Here is a 17549-nt window from a genome sequence, read left to right as displayed (position 1 = left end):
GCTCCCTCTATATGTATACAGGACAGTGGAGGCTGCTGAGGGGAGGACGGCTCATAATAATGGCTGGAATGGAGTGAATGGAATGGTATCAGACACGTGGTTGTCTTATGTTTGATACCATTCCAGACGTTATTATGAGCCGTCCTCCCCTCAACAGCCTCCACTGATAGTGTCACCAACCGTTTCAACTTTCCCACTAGTGCCTGTGTGAAGTGTCCTTCCTACAGAAGGCTCAAACGCGGTGGTGTGTATATACACTCTATTTGCCCAATCAACCTCCTCAAACTGTCCATATATTTACATTATAAAACCTTGAACACAATCATTTGAAGCCACGATGACACGCACTTGAGCAGAAACTGAAGGGCATATTCAGAATTATCAAACTGTTGCCTTGTGTTCATACATGTCAGGAGATGTGTGATGTTGCAATTTGTTGTTTGCAATCCTGAACATACCCCCTAGATGTCCAGCTTGGCCTAGTGGGGCGGCGTCTACACAGGCAGCCCAATTCTGATCTTTTGACCAGTGAGATCAGATCTTTTGCCCATAATTGGGCAAAAGATCAGAATTTGGCTGCCTGTGTAAATGCAGCCTTACTGTTCAAATGAAACCTCACCAGTTAGCAACCTTTGTATCTATGATTGATAGCCAAGAGTTCTGTAAGTATGTGATTTGTAGTTTAGTATTGGGACTGAGTTAATTGATTGCATTTTGTTTTCTGTAGTTGTAGGGATGATGTGTATATTTCACTTTTTGTCCATTGTGTTATCGTGTTAGATAACCAATGATGTATATGATTTTGATTTACCTCTTGATCACCACAGATCTAAATGAAAGTGTAGATGAGTTTATTTCTCACTTATTTTACATTTATGAAGGTAATTTGCAAATTGTGTCACACTTCCCTATAACACACAAAAAACAATAGCACCAGAAACCTGTTAGTTCAGTTGTGTTCTATTGAATCCATTGTTGTATAATAATTAGGAAGTGCCTTTCAACAGCTGCCATGTTTGTGATGTCACAAGGTTCTAATTCTGTTCTGTCTAAATGACATGTGTGTCTGCGTGGGGCAGAATAAAGTCTGCCTTAAATCCAATATTTGGTTGTATTTTTTTTAACCAGTCAAATGATGTTTACAAGTCCAGATTGAAGTGACTAATGTAACCATACTACAGTACTGCGTTGGGGATTTCTGTGTTACCATAAAAAGAATCTTAATTGGCAGCTAGTTATACTGTACAACAATGTGCCAACTGCCAAGACCTAAACAGGTTATTTCAGTCAAGGCTAGTACATTGGATTGCAATCCAACGCCATTTCTTTCACTCAGTTACTCGGGTGATTGGCAACTATAATGATAAGTGTTGGGTGCATGTTTCATGTGCTCGAGAAATACCGAATTGTTCCTATACGCACAAAAAGCTTCTCTCAAATGTTGTGCACAAATGTGTTTATATCCCTATTAGTGAGCATTTCTCCATTGCCAAGATAATCCATCCACCTGACAGGTGTGGCATATCAAGAAGCTGATTCAACATTACACACCTTGTGCTGGGGATAATAAAAGGCCACAAAAAGGTGCAGTTGTCACAACACAATGCCAGATGTCTAAGGTTGAGGGAGCGTGCAATTAGCATGATGTAGTGGCACAACTCAGCAACAACAAAAAATGACCTTGAACACTGACAGTTATGGGTTCGACTTAACATTTTGCAAAATCCGGAAAATGACTTAACACAAACCATAAATGAACATTTAAAAAATATATTTATTTGTATTATAGGAGGCAAATCAGACCAGAACTACAAAAAGTAACAGTTGAATATTAAGTTGTGTACACTAGACTCATTGCATGGCAGTATGTATGTTTTAGCAGGTGTATCAAAGTCTTAAAAAACATGATATGTACTAATTTGGTCAATGTTTTAGAAATATTTACATCAAAGTATATGAAGCCCTATAAAATGACAGTTATTACACAGATACCATACCGTTCAGTGGGTTTATGGAGCTTCATTTATTGTCCCCACTCATTCCAAGTGCAAAACTTAAAGGGATGGTTCATTACTCCAATTAGAAAATGAAGTCAACAACTATCCCTTTTAACTCATCTCCAGTCAAATTACCAAACCTAAAATTTAAAGGGATTGTTCACCATCTCATTCAAAAGTTCCAATTCGTCAACTTCCCCTTTAAAGTCATGTGAGTGAACTATCCTTTAAGAATAGTCTACTGGTAATGATCAGACTTGCAGGGTGGCGAAGAGTTTCCGTGGCGATGTAGTGTTGTCAAGCAGTTTCCCTGTCATCACATGCGGTGGCGTCTCGTCCCTGTGGGGGGCGCTATTCTCCTTCACCACATCCATCAGGCCACCGTAACACTTCCTGCACCGCGCATGGTACATATCGGCTCCACCAATCACCTCCACCTGGGGGCGGGGCACAGACAAGAAACAGGAAGTGAGGTCATGTCCAAATACAGGCACAGTCCTAAAATCAACCTCCTAACCCTTACTCCTTAGGGCAGATGCGAAAGGATCGGATGGGTAATAAATGGTGAAATGGGACACAGTGATAATTGTGATTCCTGCAGGGACTTTTCATTCCTAACTGGTTGACTAATAAAACAGGGATGATAGAGAGATCAAGAGGGGATTTCAGAAAGGGAGAGAAGCAGGTAGACCAGGACAGTGAATGTCAAGAGAGATTGGTTGTGACGACAAAGAACCACCAGTCTCATTTCACTCCCAGAAGTTCAAGGGAATACAACCTTTGAGTCGGGAAGGCATGTGATGTTTCTACTGTATGATCCCTCCTCAGCTCTAATATAAATCATGCTCCCTCTCCCTCACCTCTTTCTCTGCCCCCAGTCTCTTGGTGTATGCTGCCTCCTTGTAACACTGCATACAGACAGCGTTCAGCTTCACAACGCTCTCAGCCAGGGGAACCAGGTTCAGAATGTTTCCAAAGGGCTGCAGACAGACAGGACAGAGAGTTCGGTCAGATAGTACATTTCTCTGGCTAGTGTACTGTCTGTACAGACACACAGACAGCATTCATACGCAGTTAATCATTCAAATTAAACTGACAAACTCTACATGTCAAATATTCTATTACCTGAGACAACTGTTACTGATGACGACACGATTACGATGCTAGACAACCAGGAGGCAGGCAGCAAACCTTGGATAACTCATCATCCATGCCTACCTTTCTCTGGAAGGTTCCATCCAGGGCCGCTACGATTATAGTCTTCCCCATGTTGGCCATCTCCTCACAGAACTCCACTGTGTCTGGGAACTGACAAACACACAAAAACAAGAAGAATGTGGCATGGATTCATAAGCATACGGGTATAACAGTTAGGACATGGTTGGTTATCATTGGTAATGTAGCATAGGTCAGTGATCTCCTCAAAGATGTTTCACCATTCTGTTGTAGCCCTGAACTAGATCACGTGATTCAACTAGTCACGGGCTTGATGGTTAGTTGACCAGTTGAATCAGGTGTGCTCGCTCTGGAATAGTTTAAATACGTGGAACGTCTGGGGGAGACGTTAGAAAAAAGGTGGGCCTAGGTCATAATAACACTAAGGAATATGGTGCTGATGACTCCATGTGCTTAACAGATGAATATCAATGGCAGGTTATTCAGCTGTAGAGGACATACAGGTAATGATCTATTGAGGAACAAAGAGGATCACTCTGTTGGACACAGTGAGAGGGTAACAGACTAATGTACTATACTTACAAACTGTCCTTCGTCGATTCCGATGACGCAAGCCTGCAGAGCTAGAGAACGCACGTCACTCAGGCAGTTGGCTGGTACAGCTTCCATTGTGTTTCTGGTGTTTGTGTAGAAATAAATAAATAAATAAATAAATACATACATACATATAAAGAGACCATCCTACTAAATACATTAGTGATGCTGCAATTCTGTACATTTTGCCATGGGGCGGAGAGAAATGTTGAAAGTTTTTAATATATCTGAGTGAGACTGACTAACAAAATCAATCGCCCCGGCTGGTAATTCGACCATGATAACAAGTTTAAATAGCTGGCCCCTAAACCAATTTAGCAATCTAAAAAATGTTAGCTGACATGGGCTATTTGACTGTCTGTCAGTGAGTGACGCAACAAGAGAAACTGCTTATGCACCGCCACATTTCAAAATGGCACCTTGTGTATTCTACTATTCAAACTCGCAAAAGCAGAGGGAAACAACTGTTGTCCTGGGTGGCAACAATGAGAATCAGGTGAATCAGGGTAATAATTAGTTCATGGGGGTGCGGTTAAATGTAATGTTATCTATACAAATCAGGAGATAATGTATTTGACATAAACCAGAGTGTTCTTACTTGTCATGCGTGGCCATGCCCTTCTCGGAGTAGCGTGTATCTTTGGCATATTTGACCACCAAACAGTTGTACTGAGCGATCTGGAAACGACGCACTCGCCTGATCAACTCAGTGCTGTTAATAAGAAAATAGATTTCAGTCAGTTATAGAAAAAAAATGTATCACAAACTAGTAATACAGCTATGAAGCGCTCTCTCAAACACTGCCGTGGAGTAGATGGTTACAGTTTATAGGATAAATGCAAAGTTAAAGATCCTATTCAATTACTAATATGTTCTAATTTGTAATACTATGTAAAGTACACACTACAGTAGCTTGTTACGAGCTAGTGCTTGAGATGCTGATTACAGTACACCGTGTACTAATGCACTGTTACATTTGGCGGGCTACAATTCTAACGAGCTGTTATTGTCGTGCCATCAAGTTACGGTGGTTCACTGACGGTGTTGGTACAAAATCTTAGCGGTTGTCGTTAACAAATAAACAGCTGATTATGAAGAATTAGCCAACTGAAACCTTTTGCCAGAGAACATTGGGCCAAAGATGACCTGCAAACAAATGAGAGACAATGAGTTTGATGTGTACGATCGACATAGACATATAAACGTACAGTCAGTGCATTGCATATGATTGAGTTATTTGTTTGGTTTTAAGAGGATTATAAAAAGGTTTAGGGTAACGCATTTGTCTCAAAATAATTTGTAAACGTACCTGGATCTGTCCTATTGCTATCCGTGGGGAATTTGGCAGGATTCTTGGAACATTCAAACACTCCATTAAGTTAACCTTATGTTTCACAATATTCCTAATAATTATGAAAAATAATTCTGCACTCTTCGGAGAGGCTGAAAAGACTACGAATATCCCGCCGCGACGGTTTCTGTAAATGCTTGATCAGGGTCACTGAACGAACCAATCAGCTCACAGAATAATCACGTGACAAACGCGTCAGTAGGTCAAATGTTCGTTCTTCTGGCGGGAGACTTTGTTAATTATACTCATTACAAAGTTGTACTTTCATTTAGCTTGGACATAACTCATTTGTAATTGTACGGAGCTCCATAGTATTTAACATGTATCTAGACAATTCATGATAATACTCTGAAGGCACTACTGTAGTAGGCCTAGGCTAGCAAAGAGTGCGTTCTGTTTTACGGTGTTGCATGTATTGTCAGTTTAGTTAGTGAAACCCTTTTTACTCCACCCAACACAGGATGTCATGTTCTCCAGCACAAGGTACAGTACACCGTGTACTAATACACTGTTACATTTGGCGGGCTAAAGTAAAAAGAAAATGTCATGCTTTTCAATTGTTATGACTGTTAAGAACTCAATGTTATGCCGTTATGTTTGCACTTTCTATTGAAAAGGATGATGTTACGGAGTCTAGTTGATAGGTAATCGACTAGCTGGACTGTTCCCCAGACTCCACGTGTAGGGATTTGTACAATGCTTAACAAGGCTGTTGAACTTGACATTGGTGTCTGTCATTATTCCCTTATCCAACCTAACATACAGAAACAACACTCGTCCCGCAGACCCGTTGGACCCACTGTCCTCGATGGTCGTTTTTTCTCCTGCTTATCTTTTGTCCAATTCCAAAGGTTCTCTGTGTTGTGCCTATCGGAGTCTATCTGCTGTTGTTACATTCAAGAGCAACAATGTCACGTTGGAAGGATGTAAGTGATGTTAAGATGATGTACGTTTTGTGTCTGTTCATACAGTAGACATTGTACTGTAAATATGTACCCGGTGCAGCTGTAGCTCTGCGTTGTGTGTGATTGAGACTAAAGACGTGGACCTCGGATATCAGGTTGTTTTAATAGTTCTCTCCTGCATCCAAAAGAAAATACACAACATTTGTAGAGCACAAATATGTGCGTGTCTCGTAAGTACGCGCTCTCCTATTCCCCAGGAGGCAGGCATGCGTAATAACAAATCAACATGCTATATTAACATATGAACCTGGTGTTATTACATTTTTAAAATTGAACCTTTATATAACAAAGTATTTTAACAACTGTTCGAAATATATAATAATGTCTGCAAGTAGCCTAGTTCCTCTATTTCATAACCTACTCTTAATTTCTAAACTTTGCCTATCCATTTGCCATTATTACTATAAAATAAAGCACCGTTTCTCATATCTAAATATCGATTATAAATACTTTAGTTCACTGTTGAAACAACAAAAGTATAAACAAAAACCTGTATGTTGACTTCTGATATTAATAAAAAGTTCCGAATGTCTACCGACTGAGGGCGCTGTTGGACTGCGCCCTCGCTGTCTGCCTGATCTTTATGAGCTAATGTTCCGACTCCAACCGGCTGGTACGTGTGGCCGCCCCGATTCACAACACACTTCTGTGTGGTTGCTTTGACAGGAGCTAGAGAGGCAGTTTTCGCCCAGCCAGTGGTCGCACAGAATGTCGGCAGACGACGTTATCAAATCCCACGTGACGGCGCTCAAAGAAGGTCTGTCGATGTTTGATTAACTAGCCGATAAAGTTGATTATTGACTAGTGTGGGTTCAGGGAAGAGCAATAGCCAACTGATTGCTATAGGGATCTTTAGACTAGCCGTGACATATGGGTGGTGCCCGCAGTCCGAATAATGAAATGAATGATTGGAAAGTAACCAACTGTATGTCGTTGGTTTGACTTATATTGTTGTTGTGCCCCGTATGTTTAACACGTAATTCTGTATCCGTAGGTTACACTACAGTTTAGTCAAAATATATTTTTGCAAAGTAAACAAAGGGGTGTGTCTCTGTATATTTCTCCGTGTGCATGTTGTTGGTGCGTGTGCAGGTACGGAGCGTGCCCGTGGCCTGGCCCAGACCCTCCTCAACGTTCCCTATGGAGAAGGAGAGGGGGAGAAACTAGACGTCTATGTTCCCACCACCACTTCTCTAGGTGTGTGTGGTATAGCCTGTTTGTCAACAACACACCCTCCCTGATATTCTCTTCAACTAGAAGCTGATGATAGAATAACAGGATAATCAAGTGACACACATATAAATGCAACATGCAACAATTTCAAAGATTTTGCTGAGTTACAGTTAATATAAGGAAATCAGTCAATTGAAATAAATTCATTAGGCCCTAATCTATGGATTTCACATGAATGGGCAGGGTCGCAGCCATGGGTGGCCCTGGAAATCAGAATGAGTTTTCCTCCACAATAGGGCTTTATTACAGACAGAAATACTCCTCAGGCATCACAACAGACAGCCCTCAGGCATCTCCACAGACAGCCCTCAGGCATCACCACAGACAGCCCTCAGGCATCACCACAGACAGCCCTCAGGCATCACCACAGACAGCCCTCAGGCATCACCACAGACAGCCCTCAGGCATCACCACAGACAGCCCTCAGGCATCACCACAGACAGCCCTCAGGCATCACCACAGACAGCCCTCAGGCATCACCACAGACAGCCCTCAGGCATCACCACAGACAGCCCTCAGGCATCACCACAGACAGCCCTCAGGCATCACCACAGACAGCCCTCAGGCATCACCACAGACAGCCCTCAGGCATCACCACAGACAGCCCTCCGGCATCTCCACAGACAGAAATACTCCTCAGGCATCTCCACAGACAGCCCTCAGGCATCTCCACAGACAGCCCTCAGGCATCTCCACAGACAGCCCTCAGGCATCTCCACAGACAGCCCTCAGGCATCACCACAGACAGCCCTCAGGCATCACCACAGACAGCCCTCAGGCATCACCACAGACAGCCCTCAGGCATCACCACAGACAGCCCTCAGGCATCACCACAGACAGCCCTCAGGCATCACCACAGACAGCCCTCAGGCATCACCACAGACAGCCCTCAGGCATCACCACAGACAGCCCTCAGGCATCACCACAGACAGCCCTCAGGCATCACCACAGACAGCCCTCAGGCATCACCACAGACAGCCCTCAGGCATCACCACAGACAGCCCTCAGGCATCACCACAGACAGCCCTCCGGCATCTCCACAGACAGAAATACTCCTCAGGCATCTCCACAGACAGCCCTCAGGCATCTCCACAGACAGCCCTCAGGCATCTCCACAGACAGCCCTCAGGCATCTCCACAGACAGCCCTCAGGCATCTCCACAGACAGCCCTCAGGCATCTCCACAGACAGCCCTCAGGCATCTCCACAGACAGCCCTCAGGCATCTCCACAGACAGCCCTCAGGCATCTCCACAGACAGCCCTCAGGCATCTCCACAGACAGCCCTCAGGCATCTCCACAGACAGCCCTCAGGCATCACCACAGACAGCCCTCCGGCATCTCCACAGACAGAAATACTCCTCAGGCATCACAACAGACAGCCCTCAGGCATCACAACAGACAGCCCTCAGGCATCACAACAGACAGCCCTCAGGCATCTCCACAGACAGCCCTCAGGCATCTCCACAGACAGCCCTCAGGCATCTCCACAGACAGCCCTCAGGCATCACAACAGACAGCCTTCAGGTATCATCCCTCTGACCCCAGCTACTGAGACACACACCTTCATTCTTTATCTCGTGGTGAAATGAAATAACAGAAGGGTTTCACTGAAAACATGAAAACTGAGTTATTTTCCGTCACTGATTATTTAAGACATTACATCACAATAGTGTTAAAAGGAAGCATAAACCAAAACTCTCTCCAGATTCAATCTCCTGATCTAACACTAGTGTACTGCAGCTACAGTATGTTGTTGAGACCAAAGGGGTTATACTGTTGTGTAGTAGTGTAGTAATGTAGTGTAGTAATGTAGTACTGTGGTGTTGTACTGTGGTGTTGTACTGTTGTGTAGTAGTGTAGTAATGTAGTGTTGTACTGTGGTGTTGTACTGTAGTGTAGTAATGTAGTGTAGTAATGTAGTGTTGTACTGTAGTGGAGTACTGTAGTGTAGTAATGTAGTGTTGTACTGTGGTGTTGTAATGTAGTGTTGTACTGTAGTGTAGTAATGTAGTGTTGTACTGTGGTGTTGTACTGTAGTGGAGTACTGTAGTGTAGTAATGTAGTGTAGTAATGTAGTGTTGTACTGTAGTGGAGTAGTGTAGTAATGTAGTACTGTAGTGGAGTACTGTAGTGTAGTAATGTAGTGTTGTACTGGAGTACTGTAGTGTAGTGTTGTACTGGAGTACTGTGGTGTTGTACTGTGGTGTTGTACTGTGGTGTTGTAATGTAGTGGAGTAATGTAGTGGAGTAATGTAGTGTTGTACTGTGGTGTTGTACTGTGGTGGAGTACTGTAGTGGAGTACTGTAGTGGAGTACTGTAGTGGAGTACTGTAGTGGAGTACTGTAGTGTTGTACTGTAGTGTTGTACTGTAGTGTTGTACTGTAGTGTTGTAGTGGAGTACTGTAGTGTTGTACTGTAGTGGAGTACTGTAGTGTTGTACTGTAGTGTTGTACTGTAGTGGAGTACTGTAGTGTTGTAGTGTTGTACTGTAGTGTAGTACTGTAGTGGAGTACTGTGGTGTTGTACTGTAGTGTTGTACTGTAGTGTTGTACTGTAGTGTTGTACTGTAGTGGAGTACTGTAGTGTTGTACTGTAGTGTTGTACTGTAGTGGAGTACTGTAGTGGAGTACTGTAGTGGAGTACTGTAGTGGAGTAGTGGAGTAATGTGGTGTTGTACTGTAGTGTTGTACTGTAGTGTAGTAATGTAGTGTTGTACTGTGGTGTTGTAATGTAGTTTTGTACTGTAGTGGAGTAATGTAGTAATGTAGTGTAGTAAAGTAGTGTAGTACTGTGGTGTTGTAATGTAGTGTTGTACTGTGGTGTTGTACTGTGGTGGAGTACTGTAGTGGAGTACTGTAGTGGAGTACTGTAGTGGAGTAATGTGGTGTTGTACTGTAGTGGAGTAGTGTAGTAATGTAGTGTAGTAATGTAGTGTAGTACTGTGGTGTTGTAATGTAGTGTTGTACTGTGGTGTTGTACAGTGGTATTGTACTGTAGTGGGGTAATGTAGTGTTATAGTGTAGTACTATAGTGTACTGTGGTGTAATACAGTAGTTCAGTAGTGTAGTACTGTAGTTCTGTAGTGTAGTACTGTAGTGTACATTACTACTGTTGTGTAATAGTGCAGTACTGTAGTTCAGTAGTGTAGTACTGTAGTGTACATTACTACTGTTGTGTAGTACTGTAGTGCAGTATGGCAGCAGCACATTACTCACAGCTGTTACAGATTTCTAATGACTTAAAGGGAATATGGTATGCCCTTATCAAGGGGAAAACCCAGCTTTCACAACACATTACATGACACACAGGTGTGGAGGCAACATGGAACTGGAGAAACAAGGCATTTCCACAGTAGAAACTGCACACAGACACAGGCAGTGCCCTGGGTTAGACAGCTCATATGCATCTGGCCATGGATGTTCTAAGTGGGTGTTTGTGGGGGAGGGGGTGAAGGTGTGTGGAATGACGGAAAAAATGGCACAAATCGTCATTCTGTTACCAAACTTAGCATATGCACTGTTCTTCAAGTACATTCGTTTTTTTGGTCAATTTTCAGTGGAAATGGTTAAAAGTAGTTATTGTGTTGTATGGGGCTGTTTAACTTAGTTTTTTGTTTGACATACATTTTAAAGTAAAGAAATCTTGAGTGTCCGCATCATTCTGTTACTGTGTAATTGCCCATAACCAATGTTTTGTTTCTTCTTATAGATGTCCCACTGGTGATCTACCTCCATGGAGGCTACTGGCAGTTCCTTAGGTATCTATCTATCTCTATCTCCTCTCTCCTCTCTCTTCTCTCTCTCTCTCTCTCTCTCTCTCTTTTTCAAAAGGAGGCGAGAGAGCGGACGCAGGAGTTGAGCAAATCCATTTGAGAAATGGCCTGTGTTTCTTCTTCCTAGTAAGGAGGAGTCCGGGTTTATGGCCGTCCCATTGGTCCATAAGGGCGTCGTGGTGGTCGCCGTGGGTTACGACATCGCTCCCAAAGGTACCGTTGGTGTGTCCCTGGTTTGTGATGTCATAGCAACATAGGAGACATGAATGCGTCCCAAATGTCTCCCTGTTTATCTATAGCGTACTACTTCTGTAGACTGCAGCTGGGGTCTTCAGAGCACAGCAGCCTGTTGGTCGAGAGCAGCTTCAGCCCTATGGGCCCTGGTCTAAAGTTGTGCACTCCATCTGTCCCTCGTTTATTCCTATTTTTTTCTTACTTTCCTCCTCTTCCCCCTGTTTCCCATCCAGGGAACATGGACGTGATGGTGTCTCAGGTGCGGAGGAGTGTGGTGTCCGTCATTCAACAGTATTCACACATTAGGTGCGCCCTCTTCATCAGTCTCAATCTCAGATCTGTACTTACTAAAGGCAGTTTTAATGATATAGAAGCACGTTTTAAATCAACTTCCAAGAGTGGCTGAATATAATCTTTACTATCTGACTAAAGGATAGTAACAAATATGTCATGATTTGATGATATGAATGTCTAGGCTAGGGGTTGGTTTCTGACTGGCAATTCTCTCTCTCTCTCTCTCTCTCTAGTGGTCTGTACCTGTGTGGCCACTCTGCGGGGGCCCACCTGGCTGCTATGATCCTCTCTACAGACTGGTCTCAGTACAGTGTGACCCCTCAGATCAAAGGTGAGAGGTTAGAGGTCAGGAGATAGCGGGTTGTCAGCAGAGACGTGAGCTCAGTAATCTTTCTCCATAATCACAGAAAGACCTGCTTTTTTATTTTGAATGATTGACAATCTTCTCTCCCTCCTATCTCCTTACCCATACATTGTCTCTCTCTCTCTCGCTCTCTCGCTCTCTTCTCGCTCTCTTCTCTCTCTCAGGTGCGTTCCTGGTCAGTGGTATATATGACCTCCTGCCCATCCTGTCCACCTATGTCAACGAGCCTCTGAAGATGACAGAGTACGTACCACACACCCCCACACCCATCCACCCCTGAAGATGCACCACTGAATGCTCTACCTCAGGTATTCCCAAACTGGGGTACGCGCAATGCTGTCGGGGGTACACCAAATAAAAATGTGATTCACATAAAAAAATATATATAATTTAATTTATTTTTTCTCACATTTTCAAATTGTACAGTAATATTTTCCAAAGGGGCTATACATTTGGGAGAGTTTTTTTTCTCTCGCCTGAGTAGCCTTGTTTCACTGCCAAAAATAAAATTTAAACATCTAGTGTTCAGCAAAATAACAACACAATGTCAAATACAGGTAACCTAGTCAAATAATTAACATCCAATCACATTAACCGTTTCTCTCTCGCGGGAAACCTTCACTCATTTAGAAACGAAACATGACAATTTGAAAAATAAGCTTCAGGAGTTTTTTGAGCGAGAATAAAGATGACTTTCGAGTAGTAAGACATGTATAAAAGCAACAGATACCATTTATAAGAAGGGGCTAGAAGCGTCTTATATGGTGAGCTACCGATTGGCTAGGACAGGCAAGCCCCATACTATTGTGGAGGACTTAATTCTTCCTGCGCTGCGGATATGGCTGGGACAATGCAGGGGGAAAAGGCCCAAAAACTATACACAACGCATCAGTGACATGGCAGGAGATGTTTTGAAACAATTACTGCTTTGCATACAAGCCAGTGAATCATATGCGTTACAACTGGATGAGTCAACAGGGCATGGCACATCTTCTGGTTTATGTCTGTTACGTTTATGGGGGGACAATTAAGGACGACATCCTCTTCTGGAAACCAGGACAACATGTGAGGATATTTTTCAAGTACTGGACAGCTTTGTGACATCAAATGGACTTTGGTGGTCAAGATGTTGGTATCTGTACTGATGGCGCAAAAGCCATGACAGGGAGACATAGTGGAGTGGTAACACGCATGCATGCAGTTTCTCCCGACGCCACTTGGGTACACTGCAGCATCCACCGAGAGGCTCTTGCTGCCAAGGGAATGCCTGACAGCTTGAAATACGTTTTGGACACTACAGTGAAAATGGTTAACTTTGTTAAAGCAAGGCCCCTGAACTCTCATGTATTTTCTGTATTATGCAATGATATGGGCAGTGACCATGTAAAGCTTTTACAACATACAGAAGTGCGCTGGTTATCAAGGGGCAAAGTATTGACATGTTTTTTTTAAATTGAGAGAGGAGCTTAAAGTTTTCTTTACTGACTATCATTTTCACTTGTCTGACCGCTTGCATGATTAAGAGTTTCTCACATGACTGGCCTATCTGGGTGATGTTTTTTCTCGCCTGAATGATCTGAATCTAGGATTACAGCGACGCTCTGCAACTATATTCAATGTGTGGGACAAAATTGAGGCTATGATTAAGAAGTTGTAGCTGTTCTCTGTCTGCATTAACAAGGACAACACACAGGTCTTTCCATCAATGTATGATTTTTTTGTGTGCAATTGAACTGAAGCTTGGACAATGTCAAATGTGATATAGCGAAGCACCTGAGTGAGTTGGGTGCACAATTACGCAGGTACTTTCCCGAAACGGATGACACAAACAACAGGATTCGTTATCCCTTTCATCCCCTGCCTCCAGTCCACTTACTGATATCTGAACAAGAGAGCCTCATTGAAATTGCAACAAGCGGTTCTGTGAAAATTGAATTTAATCAGAATCCACTGCCAGATTTCTGGATAGGGCTGCGCGCAGAGTTTCTAGCCTTAGCAAATCACGCTGTTAAGACACTGATGCCCTTTGCAACCACGTACCTATGTGAGAGTGGATTCTCGGCCCTCACTAGCATGAAAACTAAATACAGGCACAGACTGTGTGGTAAATGATATAAGACTGAGACTTTCCAATACAACCCATCATTGCAGAGGTATGTGCATCCTTTCAAGCACACCCTTCTCATTAACCTGTGGTGAGTTATTCACAATTTTTGATGAACAAATAAGGTTTTATATGTAAAATGTTTAAATAAAGAGCAAAATGATTGATTATAATTATTTGTGCCCTGGTCCTATAAGAGCTCTTTGTCATTTCCCACGAGCCGGGTTGTGACAAACTCAGACTCACTCTTATGTTTAATAAATGTATCGTATAGTGTGTGTGTGGAGGCTTACAATGATGGCAAAAAACAACATTTGAGAGTGCGCTGACCCTGGTGCTAGAGGGGGTACAGCTGGAGGTTGAATGTTTGAAGGGGTACGGGACTATAAAAAGTTTGGGAACCACTGCTCTACCTTATCTACTAATGGTCATCTAAGGTCAGTGAGTAATGGTGTTTATCAATGGCCAAATTATTTGTGTGTGTTTGGCATTGTGTATGTGAGAGAGTGAAGAAGGTTAAATTAATCCTATATTTAGAGAGAGAGATGTAGTCTGTATGTTTGCTCTGTGGGTGTCCAGTAGCAGTCAGTGCCAGTCAGAGCCATCACCAGAAGCTCCCCTCTCTCTCTCGCCTCTTTTTTTCCCTCTTTCTCTGTCTCACTCTCTCTGTCTCTTCACAGAGAGGTGGCTCTGAGGAACAGTCCTAGTCAGCTGGTTCCGCAGCTCAAACTCTCCTCCTCCGACTGTGACATCGTGGTTGCCGTGGCGCAGAACGACTCGCCAGAGTTCCGGAAGCAGTCGGAGGACTACTACAAAGTCAGTACAGGCTGAACACACAGAAGTAGAACACAGAATCAGAGCTGATGAATAGAATGTGTCTGAGTTCCATGGATGGAAAAACAGACATTGTCTGGGACACATTAGAATATATCTAGATTGTTCTTGTTGCAAGATTTCAGAAAGTGACAAAACAATTCACCTTTATAACAGCTGAACCCTTATATTTTTGGAAGAGTTTTAGGGCCTAGAAAACTACTATCTTTCTGTCCCTTTTTTTTCTCCCTCCTTTGCTCTCCCTCTCTTCCCGTCCTCTCTCCCTCCTCTCCTCCTTCCCTCTTGCAGGCTCTGGAGTCAACAGAAGGACTGAAGGTAACATTGGAGGACGTTCCAAACACAGATCACTTCAACATCATCGAGCAGCTAGTCGACGGAGACTACCACCTCACTCAGGTAGGTATATCATAAGGTGAATGCACCAATTTGTAAGTCGCTCTGGATAAGAGCGTCTGCTAAATGACTTAAATGTAAATGTAGGTACCCCCATCCCTTTCTCTTTCTCTCTCCTTATCTAACCCTTCCTTTTTCTTCTCCTTCTCTCGCTCGCCCCTCCCTACCTCCTCCCTCCCTATCTTTTTACAGTCAACCTTTGAGGGAAATAAAAAGTGTATTAGCTAGACAGTGTTATTTCCTCCAGACCTTAGTGTGGGGTGCTTTTTGGGAGTCACTAACCTTGAGCTAATGATCATTACTCATCATGAGTATCAGTCTGTCTCAGAGGTTAAGATGCACTTGACCTTTGTGACCTTTGTCTTTATCTACCTCCTCCTTGTACAGCTGCTGTTAAAGATGATGGGGAAGAGCTAAAGAGATACAGGGACACCGGCCAATCAATGAAGAGATACAGGGACACTGGCCAATCATTGAAGAGATACAGGGACACTGGCCAATCATTCATTTACATATCAACCACAAACACCTCTGTTCTGATGGCTATTGGCTAAACAAGGTGGTTAGGTAAGAGGTATTATGTTTTGTGTTACAGAACCTCCGGGGTGAAGATTCCCTTAGTTACAGTTCTTGGATCAGTTTTGATTCCTCTTAACTTGTTTTTTAAACCCAAAATCCCCTCCCCACGCGGTCTTACAGTAACAACCAGATGAAACTAAGTTTGCATCCCAAATGGCACCCTATTCCCTATATATAGCGCTCCGGTCAAAAGTAGTGCACTATACAGGGAACATGGCACCATTTAGGATGCACCCTATCTCACCGTCTGACCCAGTACTATCTCACACTGCACTATGGATTTGTCCCAAATGGCACCCTATTCCCTATATAGTGCAGTACTTTTGACGAGAGCCCTATGGGTACCTATGGGCCCTGGTTAAATGTAGTGCACTATAGAGGGAATAGGGTGCCCATTTAGGATGTAACCTCTTCACTCTGTTACTGCTATAACAACTGGTTTGGGGTCAGCTCTTAGGAATCTTTTAAGGAAATGGTCAAACTGATCCTGGACCAGCCAAAGTTTGACAACATAATATGCATCCCAAATTGTATCCTTATATAGTTCACTAGTTTTAACCAGGTCTATTTCACTAGGTAGGGTATAGGGTGCCATTTGGGACTGAAGCATAGCCTGCCAGGATAAAGTAGCAACACTTGTTTCCAGAGCGAGTGAGATAGCTAATCAGTTAACCAATCACTATGCACAAATTAATATTGTCTTCATGGCAATTTTGCCAATGCCAGTCGATTTCATTGCTTGTTTTAGTGGCACAGTGTAGTTGATAACGCGGCGACAGCAGCACTTTTTTGTTTCTTTGTATTGTTACATCACTTCCTGTGTTTGTTTCTAAACCTCTCTGAACCATAGAAATAGTCCACCCATTATGGCGTCGTTGACTTGAATAAGGAGGCCTGTTCTCTGAACTATATTGACTGGGAATCTTTCCCCACTACTTTATTCCCCTGTCATTAGAACCAGGGTTCTCTGAACCATATTGACTGGGAATCTTTCCCCACTATGTTGTTCACCTGTTATTATAACTTTATTCACCTGTCATTAGAACCAGGGTTCAAATTATACATTGGCTCTTGGGGGTGCATGAACGACGAGGGTGTTCAGTCTGGCCTACCCCCCCCCCCCCCTGTAATTCAAACCCTGGTTATTTTCTAAAGGACATGAACAGGGTCTGGACTTCTCGTGTTAAGATTAAGTACATGACATGAATTGAAATCAGTATGACGAAAGGTGAATGTTGGCATTCAAGAGGGTACGTCTCGAATGGTGAAAAGTAGTGCACTATATTAGGGAAAAGGTTGCCATTTTGGACATATGTCAATGTTTACCTATATAATTGTCAGATGTGTGTTACACAGGGAATTAATTGTAACATTTACCCCAAAATAACCTTTTGACACTTGAACTTGTCTCTCACAATCTAGAACTAAGGAATACTGTATTTTGTTTATTATTCTACCCTAATATGAAATTGTCAATCTAGATTTGCACACTAAAATGTAATAATTGTTTTATGTGGGTCATTATGCTTCTTTGTCTATTAGCCTAAATGCTTGTTTACATTATTGTTTACATGACATGACTAGTAATAATGTTGGTGGGAGAATTATGTAAAATATCACAATAAATGTGTATGTCATAGAAGTGTGCCAATTCTT

At 42.9% G+C, this 17549-nt stretch overlaps 2 protein-coding genes across 4 annotated transcripts; one reads left to right on the top strand and one right to left on the bottom strand.

The window, feature by feature from the left end:
• Positions 1-1754: 1754 nt before the first annotated feature.
• Positions 1755-5242, bottom strand: LOC120041441 (thymidine kinase, cytosolic-like). The gene is made up of 7 exons (XM_038986399.1): positions 5077-5242; positions 4882-4913; positions 4366-4479; positions 3756-3849; positions 3216-3305; positions 2858-2977; positions 1755-2434 (listed from the first exon to the last, which is right to left on the bottom strand). Exons 1-7 carry the CDS (start codon positions 5140-5142, stop codon positions 2249-2251), a joined length of 702 nt encoding a protein of 233 aa, XP_038842327.1. The 5' UTR covers positions 5143-5242; the 3' UTR covers positions 1755-2248.
• On the top strand, positions 4172-17540 carry LOC120041440 (kynurenine formamidase). Of its 3 annotated transcripts, XM_038986396.1 has the most exons (12): positions 5365-5601; positions 5884-6044; positions 6750-6840; positions 7176-7280; positions 11028-11076; positions 11219-11304; positions 11559-11631; positions 11853-11950; positions 12148-12226; positions 14768-14903; positions 15210-15317; positions 15702-17540. In XM_038986396.1, exons 1-12 carry the CDS (start codon positions 5580-5582, stop codon positions 15729-15731), a joined length of 1038 nt encoding a protein of 345 aa, XP_038842324.1. In that variant the 5' UTR covers positions 5365-5579; the 3' UTR covers positions 15732-17540. The 3 variants fall into 3 exon arrangements, with proteins under 3 accessions (XP_038842325.1, XP_038842324.1, XP_038842326.1); XM_038986397.1 differs by lacking the exons at positions 5365-5601; positions 5884-6044 and adding an exon at positions 4172-4263; XM_038986398.1 differs by lacking the exon at positions 5884-6044 and having other exon boundaries at positions 5367-5601.
• Positions 17541-17549: the final 9 nt, after the last annotated feature.

Source organism: Salvelinus namaycush, unplaced genomic scaffold, assembly GCF_016432855.1.
Source record: "Salvelinus namaycush isolate Seneca unplaced genomic scaffold, SaNama_1.0 Scaffold467, whole genome shotgun sequence".
Lineage (NCBI taxonomy): Eukaryota > Metazoa > Chordata > Actinopteri > Salmoniformes > Salmonidae > Salvelinus > Salvelinus namaycush.
The sequence above is the reverse complement of the archived record's forward strand: the minus strand, read 5'-3'. Positions and strand labels throughout refer to the sequence as shown.